The 17,807-nt window shown below is 35.3% G+C and overlaps 1 protein-coding gene across 1 annotated transcript in view; it reads right to left on the reverse strand.

The window, feature by feature from the left end:
• Positions 1 to 17,807, reverse strand: part of TAF1B (TATA-box binding protein associated factor, RNA polymerase I subunit B) — an 87,706-nt gene that overhangs the window by 17,333 nt on the left and 52,566 nt on the right. The window contains exon 9 of the mRNA XM_043988885.1: positions 3,964 to 4,111. Within this exon, the coding sequence (XP_043844820.1) occupies positions 3,964 to 4,111 (148 nt within the window). The remainder of the gene's footprint in view (positions 1 to 3,963; positions 4,112 to 17,807) is intronic.

Below are 17,807 nucleotides of genomic sequence, written 5' to 3' on the forward strand. Positions count from 1 at the left end.
ATCAAAATATTTTTTAAAAACAAGTCCAGGGAACACAAGAGCACTGATTCCCCCTTAATACACAGTACCTTCCAAGATTAGCTACAATTTGTTCTGTTTATCTCTTTTTCAACGTTATTTTTATGTTGTCTTCCCCATTAGACTCTCTGCTCCTTAAGAGCATGGACTGGTTTTTTGCCTTTTCTTTGTATTCATTGTGCTTAGCACAATGCCTGGTACATAATAGGCACTTAATAAATGTTTGTTAATTTGACTTTTACATCTAGCTACACTGGACATATTAAGATCTGTAGCATCACACTGTTGGCATGAGAATAAAAACTTTTATTGCATATCTCTTTTTGTTGTGATCTATTAAAGCACTTCTTGTCTTTATCATACATTGTGAAACCTAATCATGCTTTGTGTCATTCTAAATGAAAAAACCATAATCATTCATTAGTAAAAATTTTCACTAACAAAAAGCGGAAATATTAGTTTCAAACTAACTGGAAGATGTTTATCTGAGAAAACTTGAAATTTGCTTTAAGATATTCCAACATAAAACTTAGATATAAAAAATATCTATTATATAGAAAAACTCAGGTGTTTCAACTTTGCTTTTAACCATCAAGATAATTTTCATTTATATTCTAAGAAAGGTTTTCAAAGAGATTTCCTAAATTTGCATATTATTTGCATCAGCCTGCAGGGAAGCATTCAGCTTCCTCTTGGGCAATTTGTAAGTTAGAACTGTATTATTACTACCTGTCATTGCAATTTCTTGATTCTCCAACAGAAGAAATACAGAGGAGGAAAAAAGATAGTGGAGAGAGATGAGGAAGACGTGGCACTGATAGTAAATAGAAAGTGAGAGGGAAGACATACTTTGGTCTTCATACCTCTGTAATGCAATGTAATAATGTATATCGTAGTTATGCCACCTTTGATCAGTATCAAAGAATATCAACTTTAATAGTCAGGGACTATATTTTCTTCTGGGATCATATCTTTGGACCTTAGAAATTATCCAATTCAACCCCTTCTTTTTATAGCTGAGAAATGTGAAGGCCAGAAAGGTCAAGTGAGTTCCCCTAAGATCCAACAGGCAGCCCACTTTTCGAGACCAGATCACAGAGCACCTATTAAACACTAGCTGACAGTGGTGATCTCTCTCCCATTCTACAGCTCTTGACTCAGCATGAAACAGGAAATGGGCAAGTAAGGACCATTAAACTAGCCAAGTGAGTCAAACTGACCATCCTGTCCACTCTCATTCCCACCACAGAAACTGGTGTCTCAGATGGAAGACTGTTATAAAATTATGAATTTACCAGTGGAAGAATGTCTCAGTTATTTTTTCTGATGTCCAAAACCTCCCTTACAACAGAGCTCAAGGCTCTGTTGCCTCCAATGAAAGAAGGCTTTTAAACCTCTATTCTTTGAAAGAAAATCAAAGAACAAAATAATTTAAACAAAAGACTACTGATAATCTCACAAGTGCAGAAATCTGATCTTCCAAATAACAAAACATTAGACCAGCCACCAAGGTCTATGTATGATCAAGAAAAATGTATGAAGTACTTATTTTACTGTCACTTAGCTTAATATGGCCAATTTGTCTGATTTATTTGCTCCTATTAAAAAAACAAACCTTCACATCTTTGAAATTACTATTGCATCAGTATGGTTACCATATTTGTATTTTCTCACAAGTATAAATCTCCTGAATTTCTCACACTTCCAGTTTAGCAAGAATTTCAGGAACTGATTATATCAGCAGATTCCAACTAGGTTACCTATAACTTAGTATATTTTAAGCTATGTCTAATGAGAATTGTTTTATGCTGTGTATTTCACTACAATGAATTCAAGGAGTTAAGTGTTATTCTTGTTACACTAGACTTTATTCTCCATCTTCTGGTGGAAAGAGAAATTGGCAAATATGAATTTCAAGCAGCTAGTAGAGAGAGCACTGGACTTGGAATCAGGAAGATCTGGATTAAAATCTGACCTCTGACACATTAGCTTGTAGTCCTGGGGAGGTCACAATCTCCTTCTGCCTTAATTCCTCATCTCTAAAATAGGAATAATAGCAAGTATCTATCAGGGCTGTTGTTAAAATGAAATGAGATAATTGTAAAGTGCTTTGCAAACCTTAAATAGCTATGGCTAATTATTATTATCATTAAATCAGTTTTGGAATATTTTATTTTTTCTTATCTAATAAACATGTAACTGAAGAAAAGGTGATGCTTATGTTTGAAAACTTCACATATCACAAATGTTCTAATAATTGACTCAATTATCTGGAGAGAATTTACCTTTACTCCTGGTGATCATATATCTTCTAAAGAAATACAGTAGAAAGAGCAGACACATGATTATCATTGTGGAGGAGGTGTAAGACTTGTTCTAGTTGACCCCAGAGGAAAGAACTAAGTGCTATGGGTAGATGTTGCAAAGAGGTAAATTTAGTTTAGATATAAGGTAGAACTTGCTAACTATCAGATATGTCCAAAAGTAGGAGATGAATTGAGAAATTCCTCCTCAGAGGTGCTCAAGAAAAGTCTGGAAACCACTCGTCCCAAGCCTTATTATAATGAGGACTGCTTTTATGTATGGGTTGGATAAACTGTTAAGATCCCTTCCAGTTCTTGAATTCTGTGAACTCAGGAACTTAAGCCTAAATTCAAATGATTAAAAATTAAAAGCAAAATAGGGTAGAAAAAGACTACCTTGTCAAAGAATATTTTTTGTGGTAAAATAAATTGAAATAGTTCTGAGCTAACATTTTCCTTCCAAAAGATGTGAAAAAAAGTTTTGCCAAATAAATTGATAGTACAAATGAGAATATAATTTTAAAATCTTTTTAGAACAAACTATTTTAGGTGCTTTAAAAATATTAGGTTGTATAATACAATCAGATTCCTAATTTAAAGTTTACCTGTTTAGTGAAGCAAATCTCCAAAAGAACAGCTTCTCTTCATGTGTCCCTAATTTTTACATGTAGTTGAAATAACACTAAATTTCTTTTCAAAGATTCTCTAATTCAAACTATTCATTCAGACTGGCCTTCTTTATAACCACATCCAATCAGTAATGTTGTACTGAAAATCAGGGTAACAGAGTGTCAAGACGCAGGGCCTTGGAGTCAGAACTACCCAGGTTCAAGACCCACCTTACAAGTACTAGCTCTGACATTGGGCAAATCACTAACTTCTCACTAACATTTAGAGGACAAGTGGCAGAGCAGCTATGGGACGTGCATTAGTAGAGGGAGTTTCTTTATTGGGAGTTCTACATACACCAATGAAATCATAAGTCCAGTGAAAAACAAATACTTTACTGTGGCAAAGAAATCTTTTAAAATTTTTAAAATAAATATATATTCATTTTCTTACAACTAATTTTTTATGGATTCACTTTGTTTTGACAGAGTAGACAATTCCCAGACATCTAAACAGTTCCCTCAACTGTAAAAAGTATAGTACCAAAAAACAGTTAATATCTAATCTGACATCTAATAGTGATTGTTACTAACAGAGATGCTAACTTTTCATTAAGCTGAAAATCCTATAACCCTTCTTGGAACCACTTAGTTTCTAGAATAATTCCTTTCTTATCCAAAGCTACACATATGTACATTTGTTTGGTAGTCAAGACAGAGCTGTCATAGTAGTCTGATAAATCAATTTTTAAAAAGCATTTGCTAAACACCTATCTAGGTGATACATGCTTGGGACACAAAGTCAAAATCAGTTCCTGCTCTCAAGTATGCTACATTCTTTCAATTATATTCTATTATTCTTGTACTCTATTGGTGACAACAACAAATGGCCTCAGATTTTCTATCATAATATTCTACTATCAGTCTAATATGTATTATATAAACATAAAAACATTTCCCAAACACACTCACATGAAACTGTACACACATTATATAGATATAATTATATACCTATTGATATATAGTCTACTTACCAGGTAAATTGGCTTCCATCAGGTACTTCATACACAATGTATCTGGATGGAGAAAACAATTCTCTGTTATATCTGGAAAACGAGGCAAGTCCAAAAATTTTGCAAGTTCAATCATTTTTTCATATATATCTTCATAGACAGGCCAAGACTAAAATAAAAACGGAGATATTCAAGGTAAAGACACTTCATTTTTGCAATTTAGTTTTTCAAACTTTAGGATATGTGACAAAAGATAAAAGGATATGGACCAGACTTTCATGAATGGGAAACAAGCTGCTCAGTTCCCACATACCTCCTCTTTCAGCAAAACCCTCAAGTTTGTACCAGTCTGAATGATGAACAAGAAAACAAATGAGAAACTGCAGTGATATTTTTCATCTTAGCACTGAAGGAAAAAAAAAGTCATGGGACAGTCTCAAGCAAAGTAAGGAACAGGTTAACTACAGAAAGAAACTTGTAGCCTGCAATAAGACTCTGTGTCTAGAGAGGCAACAGAGTGGAAGGGTTTCTTGAGAAAGCCCTAGGGTAGTCAAAAAATTCCAGGGCAGGGACTTTGGAAACCCTGGGGATTGGCAGCACAGTGTTGACCATCGAGGTGGTGGCCAGTGCAAAGACTGAGAAAGTCCAGGACCAGGGGCTCTGAGGTCCTTAACACTCTTTCCTCAGATGCTAGAGATGATCCCAAAGATCTAGCACTCTGAACCTTAGACTGGCGGAGAAGACAGGTGAACTCAGGGAGGAAGAGATCATTACAAGAATACAAGTTGCCCAGGATGAGACCTTACCTAAAAATCATAGGGAGGGAAAGAAGGAGATGGGGAGCAAAAAAGCTCTAATTCATGAACTAAAGTTGAGAGATAAGTAAATCACAGAAAATACCATAGCGATAAAAAAATATTGCCAAATAAATTTTTCTGAGCAGTAAGACCTGCAAGCATAGAGTCAACAGAAAAAAATGGGTTTTCCACATGAACAAACATAGAGGAAATGAAACAAAAGACAGAAATGAAATATAAGGTTTGGAGGAAAGAATTAGAAGTAGATATGTAGCTTAGAAAAGAAAATGGTAAATTTTACCCAAGAAATGTAAAACCTAGAACAGATCAAACAGAAATCAATGACTCCATGAAACAGCAAGAAATATAACAAAATCAACAGACTGAAACAAAAAAGAAAATGTAAGATATTTGACATAAAAGACAACTGACTTTTTTAACATAAGATTTTAAAGAAGCACTTGAATTCCCTGAAAACTAAATATAGACCGTTTTTTAAAAAAAAGAAATCATAGAAATCATGAATGAAAACTTCTCAGTTCTATCAGAACAAGAGGACAAAGTAGGATTGAAAGAATCCATCAATTACCTCCTGGAAAAAAAAAGTCCCAGATAATATTATAGGTAAAACCCAGAGTTTCCACATCAAAGAAATGAGAGGAAAAAAACAATCCAGAAAGAAGCAGTTCAGGTTTGAAGGAACCACACAATTAAGATCACACAAGGCTGACAGTTTCTACTTTATCTGAGGTTGATCATGGATACAATATTCCAAAAGGTAAAAAATAGGGAATTACAATAAAGAATAACCTATGCTGCAAGTTGAGTATAACCCTATAGGAGGAAAAACAGCCCTTTAATGGAAAGGAGGACTTTCAAGTATTTCTGATGAAATTGGGAAGGAACTTTGAAATACAAACACAAGAGTCAAGAGAAACCTAGAAAAGTGAGTTTATCTGATCAGTTAGAAGGAGCTACTGGACTACATAGTGCTAACATTCTAAAAAGAGGGGAAAAAAAACCAATTGTTCCATCAGAACTTTAATGTCTTCAAGGCTAATAGCTAACTAATATAGTACTTACTATGTGCCAGGCATTACACTAATTGCTTTAAGGTCCAACTTACAACTCCACCTTCTACTGGAAGCCTTTCCTAGTCCCTCTTAATTCTAGGGTCTTTCCTCCATTATTCATTTACTATTTATCCTGTATATAATCTTGCTTTTTGTATTTATTAAACATTTATTTTAGTTTTAATTTATAGAATAAAATAAGCGTTTCTACAGCATAGTACAATAAAAAGATGAATGCACACGAAACTGCAAATCTACTATGCACAACTTGCTATTCCTTTCAAATACACGACAAAATTATCATTTAAATTTTTTTCTTCTTTTTTCTTCCCTTCCCTCCTAATCCCTGCCCTAGAGATGATTACCATTAGACACAAATAGGTATATATGTGTGTGTATATATAAAATTATTCTATACGTATTTCTAGTTATCATTTCTTTCTGTGGATGCAGATAGCATCTTTCTTCACATGTCCTATATTGTTAATTTGTGTATTTCTAATAAACTAACTTATTCACTCCAAGTCATTCTTAAAACAATATTCCCATTACTGTATACAATGTTCTTTTGGTTCTGTTCATTTTTCTCTTCATTATTTCATTATTTCTTTCCTTGTTCTTCTAAGATCACTGAGTCATCATTTCTCATAGCACAGTAATATTTCAGCACAATCATATACCACAAGTTGTTCTGCCATTCCCCAATTGATAGGCATCCTACAATTTCCATTTCTTGCTACCACAAAGGAAGCTGCTATAAACATTTTAGAATCCATTAAAAACACTTGAAAATATTGGTATAAATTGATAAAGAACATTGACCTAAACCCACAGCAAGCATTATTTGTAATGAGGATAAACCAGAAGCCTTCCTAGTAAGATCAGGTGTAAATCAATTAGACAAGAAAAAGAAATAGAAGGAAATCAGAACACAGAATTTGTAGATGATATGGTGATATACTTGGAAAAGCCTAAATTCTCAACTAAAAAGTTAGTTGAAACAATAATTTTAGCAAAGTAGCAGGATATAAAGTAAATCCACATAAATCATCAGCATTCCTATATATCACAAACAAAACTCTGCAAGAAGAGATAGTAAAAGATACCTCATTTAAAATAACTCTAGACAGTATAAAATACCTGGGAGTATACCTGCCAAAACAAAACCAGGAACTACATAAATAAAATTATAAAATAAGCCTTTTTATACAAATAAAATCAGATTTAAATAATTGGAGAAATAGGAATTGTTCGTAGATAGGTTGGGCCAATATAATAGAAATGGCAATTTTACCTAAATTAATTTATATATTCAATGCCATCCCAATTAAATAACTAAAATTATTTTACTTAATTAGAAAAAATAAAATTCATTTGGAAGAACAAAAAGTCAAGAATATCAAAGGAAATAATGGAAAAATGTAAAGGAAGGAGCTTTAGCAGTACCAGAGCTTAAACTATATTGTAAGGTAGTAATTATTAAAACTATCTGGTACTGGCTAAGAAACAGAAAGGTAGATCAATGGAATAGAGTAGACATACAATATACAGCAGCAAATAAACATAATAACCTTGTATTTGACAGGTGCAAAGACTTAAGATTTTGGAATAAGAATTATTTGGTAAAAATTGTTGGGGGGGGGCGCAGCTAGGTCATACAGTGGATAAAGCATTGGCCCTGGATTCAGGAGGACCTGAGTTCAAATCTAGCCTCAGACACTTGACACTAGCTATGTGACCCTGGGCAAGTCATTTAATCCTTACTGGCCTGCCCTTCCCCCCCCCCCCAAATGTTGGGAAAACTGGAAAGTATAATAGTAAAAGCTGGGCACAGAGCAATACCTCCTTTAGGTTGTAAGCTCCTTGAGAGCAAGGATGGTTTTTGTTTTGTAATCTTAGCACTTAGCACAGTGTCTGGCACATATTAGGTGCTTAATAAATGTTCATTGATTAAATTACTACAATTATTTTCTCACTTTCTCTTCAGGACAACCCTAAAAGTAGGTGCTATTATCATCTACATTTTACAGATGAGGAAACAGAGGCTGAATGACTTGCCTATGGTCAAACAGTTATTAAGTGTCTGAGGCCTGAATGGAACTCAGCTCTACCTGATTCCAAATTCAGTATTCTATTCAATGGACCACCTAGTACACAAAGGAAGTTAAATAAGCAAAACAGAGGTTGTCATTACCAATAAGATTGTGAGGTCCTTTACCTACATAAATATACTTATCAGTGCCATACTGATCAGACTACCTAAAAATTATTTTATAGAGTTAGAAAAAATAATAAACAAAATCTCATCTGGAAGAACAAAAAGTCAAGAATATCAAGGGAACTAATGAAAAAAAATGCACAGGAAGGTGGGCTACGCTGTCACCAAATTTGAAGCTATACTATAAAGCAACAGTCATCAAAAACTATTTGGTACTGGCTAAAGAAATAGAGTGGTGGATCAGTGGAATAGGTTAGGCACAGGAAACACAGTAGTAAATGACTGTAGTAATCTACTGTTTAATAAACTCAAAGACTCCAGCTTCTGGGATAGAAACTCAGTATTTGACAAAAACTGCTGGGGAAACTGGAAGATAGTAAGGCAGAAACTAGGCATAGACCAACATCTTACACCAAAATAAGGTCAAAATGGGTACAAGACTTAGACATAAAGGGTAATACCATAGGAAAATTAGGAGACAAAAGAGTAGTTTACCTCTCAGATCTATGGAGAGGAAAACAATTTATGTCCAAACAAGATATAGAGAATATTATTAAATGCAAGATGGATGACTTTGATTACATTTAAATAAAAAGTTTTTGTACAAACAGAAGCAATGCAGCCAAAATTATAATGGAGGCAGGAAGCTGGGAAACAATTTTTACAGCCAGTATTTCTGATAAATGCCTCATTTCTAAAACATATAGGGAATTAAATCAAATTTATAAGAAAGTAAGTCATTCCCCAATTGAGAAATGGCCAAAGGATATGAACAGGCAATTTTCTGATGAGGAAATCAAAGCTATCCATTGCCACATGAAAAAAAAGCTCTAAATCACTACTGATTAGAGAATTGCAAATTAAAACAATTCTTGAGGTACCACCTCACACCTATCAGATTGGCTAACATGACAAAAAAGAAAAATAATAAAAGTTGGAGAAGCTGTGGAAAATTGGAACACTAATGCATTGTTGGTGGAATTGTGAACTGATCCAACCATTCTGGAGAGCAATTTGGAACTAGGCCCAAAGGGCTATGGGACTGTACATACCCTTTGACCCAGTGGTACCACTGCTAGGTCTATATCCCAAAGAGATCATAGAAGAGGGAAAAGGAGCCACATGTACAAAAGTATTTACAGCAGCTCTCTTTGCGGTGGCAAAGAATTGGAAATTGAGGGGATACCCATCAATTGGGGAATGGCTAAATAAGCTGTGGTATTTGAATGTAATGGAATACTATTGTGCTGTAAGAAACAATGAGCAAGTAGGATTTTCAGAGAAACCTGGAAGGAGACTTGCCATGAACTGATGCTGAGTGAGATGAGCAGGACCAGGAGAACATTGTACACAGTAACAGCAACATTGTGTGATGATCAACTGTGATAGACTTAGCTTTCTCAGCAGTGCAATGATCCAAAACAATTCAAAGAATTCATGATAAAAATGTTCTTCGCATCCAGAAAAAAGAACTGTGGATTCTAAATGTAGATTGAATCATAGTGTTTCTACTTTTGGCTGTTTTTTTTTTTCTTTTTGAGGTTTTTCCCTTGTGCTCTGATTCTTCTTTCACATAATGACTAATGCAGAAATATGTTTAATGTAATTGTACATATGTAACCTATATCATATTGCGTTCTGTCTGGGGAGGGGGGAGGGAAGGGGGGGTGGGAGAGAAATTTGGAACTAAAATCCTATGAAAACAAATGTTGAAAACTACTTTACATGTAACTGGAAAATAATAAAATACTTAAAAAAAAAATTGTGAGCTCCTTGAGGGCAGAGACTGTCTTTTGCCATCTTTTTGTATCCCTGGTGCTTAACACAATTGTCTGGCACATAGGAGCTGCTTAATAAATGTTTAAAGACTACTGACTACTGTTTAAGTTCAGAATAAAAACAATCATAAAAGTTATAAACAAACAATTCTCTAGAGAATTACAAACTACAAACAACCACGAAAAATTGTCTTTTGCCTCTTTTTGCATCCTCTGCTTAGCACAGTGCCTGGCACATAGTGGGCACTTAATGTTTTACTGACTGATTATAAAAGACATTAAAATCAAAAGGACTCTGACGTGTAACCTCATACTCAGCAAACTGAGCAAAAGACATCAAAAAAGAGAAATCATACTATTATTGTTGTTGAAATTGTGAACCAGTGCATCCATTCTGGAAAGAACTTAGAATTACGTTAAGAAAATGACTAAGGGGGGGCAGCTAGAATGGCACAGTGGTTAGAGCACCGGCCCTGGATTCAGGAGTCCCTGAGTTCAAATCCGGCCGCAGACACTTGCCACTTACTAGCATGTGTGAGCCTGGGCAAGTCACCTTAACCCCCATTGCCTGCCCCCCCCCCCAAAAAAAGGAAAGTGACTAAAAATGCCCATTCTTTTTGGCCCAGAGATTCTTACTATTGGTATCCATCACAAAGAAATGAATGATTCAGTGAAAGGCTTCAAACATACCATAACATTTATAACAATACTTTTGTGGTAGTAAAGAACAAAGATGCTGGGCAATTAGAGAATAGCCAAATAAGCTATGGAACATGAATACAATGGAATATTATTGTCTTGTACAAAACAATATGAAGAATACAGAGAAGCAGGGCAAGTTTTACAAAGGGAAGGAAAGATATGGGGATGACAGTGGACATGGATGTATCAAATGGTTTTGTGAGCATGAGGGAGGCATGGGCATGCTTATAGACAGCAGAAAAGTAACCAGTAAACAGAGATTAAAGATAAATTAGAGAATGGGGATATTAGAGGGGCAATCTCTTAGAGGAGATGGGATGGAATAGGAATACCTGTGTATAGCAGCAGGATAGAGAAGGGCCACCTCATCATGTGAGATGGGGTAAAAGAAGAGTGTTGTAGATGACATCTCGGTGATGTGAGATAAAGAGGGGAAAAGAGGGAGTTCTTAGAGAAAGGTCTTAATTTTTTCAGTAAAATCTGAAGAAAAGTTATCAATTGAAAGGATGAAGAAGGAAATACCATTTCTAATTGATACTATCATTCACCCATATTTGAAATCTGCATTTTTGAAATTTCCAAAGATCCGTGATTTGATTGGTATGAGAATCCCCCATTGACACAGATCACCATCCTCTATATCATACTGTATGTTATCTTAGGGTCTAAATAAACTTAACTCTACTTATCTAGCAGACAATCTGATGGGCTACTCTGAACTGTGACAGGCTGTACAAGATACATATACACATAAACTGGATTTGTATTTAAATTTTTTTCTAGCCTAATAGGACCTCTTAGAAATTATCTTCCAGGGCCAGCTAGGTGGCGCAGTGGATAAAGCACAGGCCCTGGAATCAGGAAGGACCTGAGTTCAAATCCAGCCTCAGCCACTTGACACTCACTAGCTGTGCTAACCCTGGGCAAGTCACTTAACCCTTATTGCCCCACAAAAAAAAAAAAAAAGAAGAAGAAGAAGAAGAAAAATAATAAATTATCCTCTGCTGACTTTGAGCCCCCAGGGCCATTTCCATAGGATGATAAAGTATCACACAGGACTTCAGTGAATAGTTTCAAATCCATAAACATCTAAAACCCATTATTAACTGGTAATATATGTATATGTAATGTATATATACATATATACTACTATATAATATTAAAGAATGGTTGAGTAGCCTTGGGATAACTTAAAAAAATGAATCAGATTTACAAATAGCCAAGAGAAGTACTTCCTAGAAACAATCTGTTTACTTATTGTATTTACAAATATCATTTGGATATTCTTTATTGTTTTTAACAGTCACTCAAAGCTATTATATATATATATATACACACACACATATATGTAATATATAATTCTATATCATCATCATCATCACTACTACTATATAAAAAACCACATCATTGATGGTGAGACTGTTTAAAAGAGACAAAGACTTGACTTCAGAGATGGTGACACTGATGGAAACATGGAAGCAAGAAGAAAATATCAGTTGGGTTCCTTTCATCCTTTCCTATAATAATGTCTAGAACAAAGCTCTTAAACTGTGGTTGTGACCCCATATGGGGTCACATAACTGAATCTGGGGGTCGTAAAAACATTTGGCAACAGTAAAAGGTTATGTATACCTATTTTATATACCCTATATACCTGGGGTCATGTAATAAATTTCATGGGCAAAAAGGGGTCACAAGTGGAAAAAGTTATAAGAAGCCCCTGATTAGAAGATAAAGAGTGGGTGGTAGTGAGAGAATACTTGCTAAACTCTTCTTAATTCCCCTCATATAACTTTAAAATATGTCAAAATTAATATGATGACAAAAAGTGTTCTAAGGGCTATATAATGGCATAAAAGCAAGATGGTAAACAGACTAGAGGAAGAGAAGGAATAAGCATTTACAAAGCACATACTAGTGTGCAAGGCATTTGGTTAGACGTTTTACAAATATTATTTCATTTGATTCTCATGACAATCCTGAAAGATAGTGCTATTATTATCCTCTAACTAATTTAAGGAAACTGAAGCAAGCAGAGGTAAAGTAACTTACCCAGAGTCACATAAACAGCTAGTAAGTGTCTGAGTCCAGATTTGAATTCAGGTCTTACTGATTCCAGAAGACTTGGAAGGTGTTCAAATTTTAAACAGTAATTCCTTCGTTTGGGGAGCTTAAGAAATAACTGAATGCTCTCTGGGAGACATTTTCCTCCTTTAGCTAACAGAGACCAGGTTTTACACAGAGTAGTTAAAATATTTCTGAGTCAAATTGAATCATCATAGCAAAATGTCATGCAGTTGATTTGGCTGAACCAGCATTGCGTCTTTTCTGCTAGTCATTCTAAGAGTAGATCAGAATGTTGTTAATCAACATTCAAAAAACTGGAAAGCTTCTTTTTTCTAGTTGGATTCCTAGTTTTTTCTCTTTATTCATTTTGCTAAAAGTGTCATGATGGATGATAAATATAGTAATTTTTAAGGAGTATTAATATAAGTACTATCAGAAATTATAATAGTTTATAAAGTATAAATTATCTAAATTTAAAAGCCTGAAATCTATTAAAAAAAAATCATGGCCGACAACATACTACTAATATTGTTACCAAAAGTCCATTAATAGAACAAATTGCCACTGAGTGAAATCAGTAATTTGGAAGGTAACAATTATTCCATGCATTCATTGGTAATATCCTTGAAATAGATCTAGATTCATTGTCTATTCTGCTAAACAAAAATTTCTGCTAGAAGTAATGTGGCTTCAAATCAGAACACCATGCTCTAGAAACTTGAGTCAGATACAAAGGTTTATTTGCTTCAGGGGAAAATGACAGTGCAATCAAGAGAGAGTGGAAACACTAAAATGTTAATAAGCATACTTGCTTCAAATCCTGAGCTTAAATCTTAAATCAGACTGACTGTAGGAACTCAATTCCTGCTCCCAAAAAGAAACCAAAGCACACTGACACTATTTCTGAACTACAATCTCCTATATAAATTCAGGATCTGAATTCCCAAGCTGAAATAGATTGTAGGGATCATCAAATCCAAGCTGCTTCTTTTACAAGGTGATCAAAGAAACCAAGAACCAAAGAGGGGAAATGACTTGTTTAAGGCTACACAGCAGTGTCCAGAGTCTGATAACTTTCTTGATATTAGCCATTGTTCATTAAGAGTATCTGGACAACCTAATGAGGAAAAAAATCTCTTGCCTACAATTAAAGCTGAAGAAAAGCATCAAGATTTTTTTTTCATTCTTCCATTCTCCCTTCCCCCTTTAAAAAAAAAGTTTGCTGAGTTTTTTGGAATAACGAAAACAAAACAAAAATCAAACAAAGAAGAAAAAGTCCTTAGCAGCCCACACAAAAAGCTCCCACTGGCACTATCTCCATCTCCATCTCTAAAACAATTGCACCTTTTGTCATTTCTGGTGGAGGTACTGCTGCTGAAGAAGCCAAGACTTAGTGGAGAAAACTAAGACATGGAAAGAGGGAGGAAAATGCTCTCTTTGTTAATGAAAAGCCTTTTCCATTTAAAGTTTCAACATACACTATTAGAATAGTGAATGCACTTTTGTGAGCAAATGCAGAGTACACAATAAAGAATGGCTGCCTGTCAATTAAAGAGCCACTTGAAGACATCCCAAACCTTCACCTTTTTCCTGAAAAGAGGGAAATTGAGTGTTTATGGAATATTACTACAACTGAATGAAAGATGTGCTTAAAATTATTACGGGAATAAAGCATATAAACTAATTTGAGTGATATGGATTGATTTAACTACAATAATAAAGGATCCCTAAGTTTAACATGTTTTTAGAAGCTACAAAGCTATAGTTATCCTAACAAGCATCAAAAACTGAATGCTTGGGAGACAATTTATTGAATTTCACAAATATTCCAGTGGGTTTTATTTTCCTCAGTGAAGCATGAGTTCCAGGCAGGTAAGGACAAGCTAGAGTTTTCTGTTACCCAACAGCAGGCTCCTTATGAAAACCGTGATTACAACACCCCTGTTCAGAGGTGAACTTCCTGCTTAGCTATTTAAAAAAAAGCAGTGCCTCACCCTAACTTATTCTTATTGTTGTTTGAAATTAAGTTTCAGGTGATGAAAAAAATCTAATGCTGCATGCACCTGCTAATCTATAGGCCTTTAAAATAATGAAAATGAGTAAGAAAATAAAAATAACAGAAATAATGAGTAAAGCCTCTTTAAGGTTGTTCTTAGAGAAAAAAGGAAAACAAGTCCATGACTCTAAGGGAACTGGACAGGAACATCAAAATGGTCCTTCCAGTTCTGAAAAAAAAGTTATTAAAAAGATAAATCCATGAAATACATGAAATGTGGGGGTAGGAATGCTGCTTCTACCTTTAGGATTCCACTCAGGCATTCTTAACCTGGGGGACCATGGACCCCCAAGCGGTCCACAGATAAATTTCAGGGATTCCAATGAACTAGGATAGGGAAAAAATTATATTTTTATTTTTACTAACCTCTAACTAAAATTTATGATATCCTTTAATTATGAACACAGACAAAAACATTATTCAGAGGAGGGATTCAAAGGTTTCTTCAAACTGCCCAAGAGGTCCATGACACAAAAAAGATTAAGAACTCCTGATTTAGCTGGATGCTTTCAAGGGACTGCAAACTCAATGTGAATCAGCAGTAATGATGTGACAGCCAAAAGAGCCAATAAAACATTATGAAGCATCAACAAAAGCATGATGTCCAAAATAAGTGAGGTGATAAGACTATATATGAGGTATTGTGTTTAACTCTCAGCACTACATTAGGAAGGTCAATGACGAAGCTAGAAGACATGGATGGCATGATTATCAAATATGCAGATGACATAAAACTGAAAGGAACAGCTAACACAGTGGATGACAGTCATGATAAAAAAAATCTTAAAAGGTTAGCGCATTCAGGTGAATCTAATAGAGATTAAATTCAATAGGGGATAAATGTCAAAGACTAGACTTGTGTTTAAAAATATCAACTTCACAAATACAAAATGGGGGGAATGGTTAGATAGTTTCTGTGACAAAGATGGGGGGGAAAGTTAGTGGACTGAAAGTTCAATCAGTAGTATGACTGACAGCCAAAAAAAAAAAATCTAATATGATCTGGCCAAAATTAAAAGGCACAGCTTCCAGGAACCTCTGTATATGTCAGTCCCCACTGTAGCTCTGCACTGATCAAATTAAAGCTGGAATATGATGCTCAGTTCTGACCTCCCTCCCTCAGTTTAGGAAGGACATTGGAAAGTTGAAGAACATCCAAAGAGCAAGCAGGATGGTTAATGGTTAATGGCCTTGTGTCCATGTCATAGGAAGACTGGTTGAAAGAACTGAAGATATTTGGCCTAAAGAAGGGAAAACCTAAGGAAGACAAGAAAGCTACCTTCAAATACCTAAAGGGATGCCCTGTATGAGAGATTAGACCTGTCCTGGATTTCAGGAGCAACAGTAGAAAGTTACAAAGGGGCAAATTTAGGCTCAATGGTCAAGAAAATCGATTCCGAGCAATTGGAGTATTCAAAAGTAGAATAAGGTGTCTCTGGAAATAGTGCTAATGACCTGGAGGTCATTAAGCAGAGCCTGGATGACTCCTTGCTCAGTCATGTCATAGCAGGGATTCCTTTTTTGGATATGGATTGGACTTAATGGTTAGTAAGATTTCTTTCAACTTGAAAAATTCTGTAATTAATGTGAGTGTAGAGAACAGTGGACAGATCTTGAAACCCTCATGGGAACTATACAAAGAATTAAGAATGTTTAGGTTGGAGAAGAGACTCAGACATGGTGATTCATGCTGGTCGTGGGTGTTAAGATTGCCCTCTTCAAACATTTGAAGGACTGTCATATGTGAGAGGGATTGGATTTCTTTGGCTTGCCCCCAGAGGACAGAATTGAGAGTTATGGTATGGAAGTTGTTGAAAGGCAAATTTCATCTTAATACAGGGTGGTAAAGCTTCTTAATTAGAACTATCCAAGAAAGGAACAAGCCTGCTAAAAGAGGTAGCAAGTTTCCTATCAATGGAAATCTTTTTTTTTGGGGGGGGGCAATGAGGGTTAAGTGACTTGCCCAGGGATACACAGCTTGTGTCAAGTGTCTGAAGTCATATTTGAACTCAGGTCCTCCTGAATCCAGGGCTGGTGCTTTATCCCCACGCCACCTAGCTGCTGTATACTGGAAATCTTTAAAAGACTAATTTTTCAGTGACATTAGAGAAGAGGATAGATCAGGTATAGTTTGGAACAAAAGACTTCTGAGGTCCATTTCAAGTCTGAGATGCTATGATTCTATGGAAAAGATTGTAATGGTCATAAGTCTACTGCATGGCATCAAGAAATAACTTTTGTACTCAAAACAGTAGCTTCCAGGGAAGATATTGTGCAGTGGTCACCGATTTGGAGATCTATCATTATTTTAAGAATGTCTGCTCACATGCGGACTGTGATAACTGTACAGTAAAGAACTGTGCACCAATGGTAGTACATATGGCATTGGCAGGCAAATGAAACATCAGATTTTAAGTTGTTTTAACCACTGGATCAAGACTGGAAAACACCCACCTATGTGGGTGGTTCTTTTATTTACAGGTTCAGGAGCTCTTAGTAAAGTTATTTTCATACTGACTTTCCTATTATGCTGAGTTCTTTGAAAGCAAGGTCTGTCTTTTGCTTTTTTTTCTAGCCTCAGTGTTTAGCATAGAGCTTGGCACATGGCAGCCACTTAATAAATGCTCACCGACTGACTGAAATTCTGCTTTTCTTTATTGCTATCTTTTGTTCTTACACCTCTTCCATTTCCCAAATACATACCTTCCCCTCCATTCTTCAGAAAGCTACTGCTTAACAACAATGAAGGAAAAGAAGGAAAAAAAGCAATTCAGTAAAACTAAACCACATATCAGCCAAGTCTGACAGTATATACAGAGTGTCATAACTAATTGCCCCCCAATGTTTTGCAAAGAAAGGAGGGCTGACAGTATTCACACAGCTATAGACAATTCTTATGGACCTGTCCTAATGAGATTGGAAGGTAGAATTCAAAAGTTAGTATAACACATGGGTTATTGATTTTGGCTCTGTTAGGCATTTTGTGTTTATTTCTGAGAAGCAACTTGATCCATTACCTTTTGCTTAGTCTAGTGTAAAAAATGTCACTGCACTCTCTATCCTCAAGGCAATAAGGAGGCAGCAAAATCTAGAGGGTGTTTGTCACTGGAAAGGAAGTGGTCTGAGATTTAAAATATAGCAGATGAAACACAGACTGATAATTTCACATAATGA

This window comes from Dromiciops gliroides, chromosome 2 (assembly GCF_019393635.1).
Source record: "Dromiciops gliroides isolate mDroGli1 chromosome 2, mDroGli1.pri, whole genome shotgun sequence".
Classification (NCBI taxonomy): Eukaryota; Metazoa; Chordata; class Mammalia; order Microbiotheria; family Microbiotheriidae; genus Dromiciops; species Dromiciops gliroides.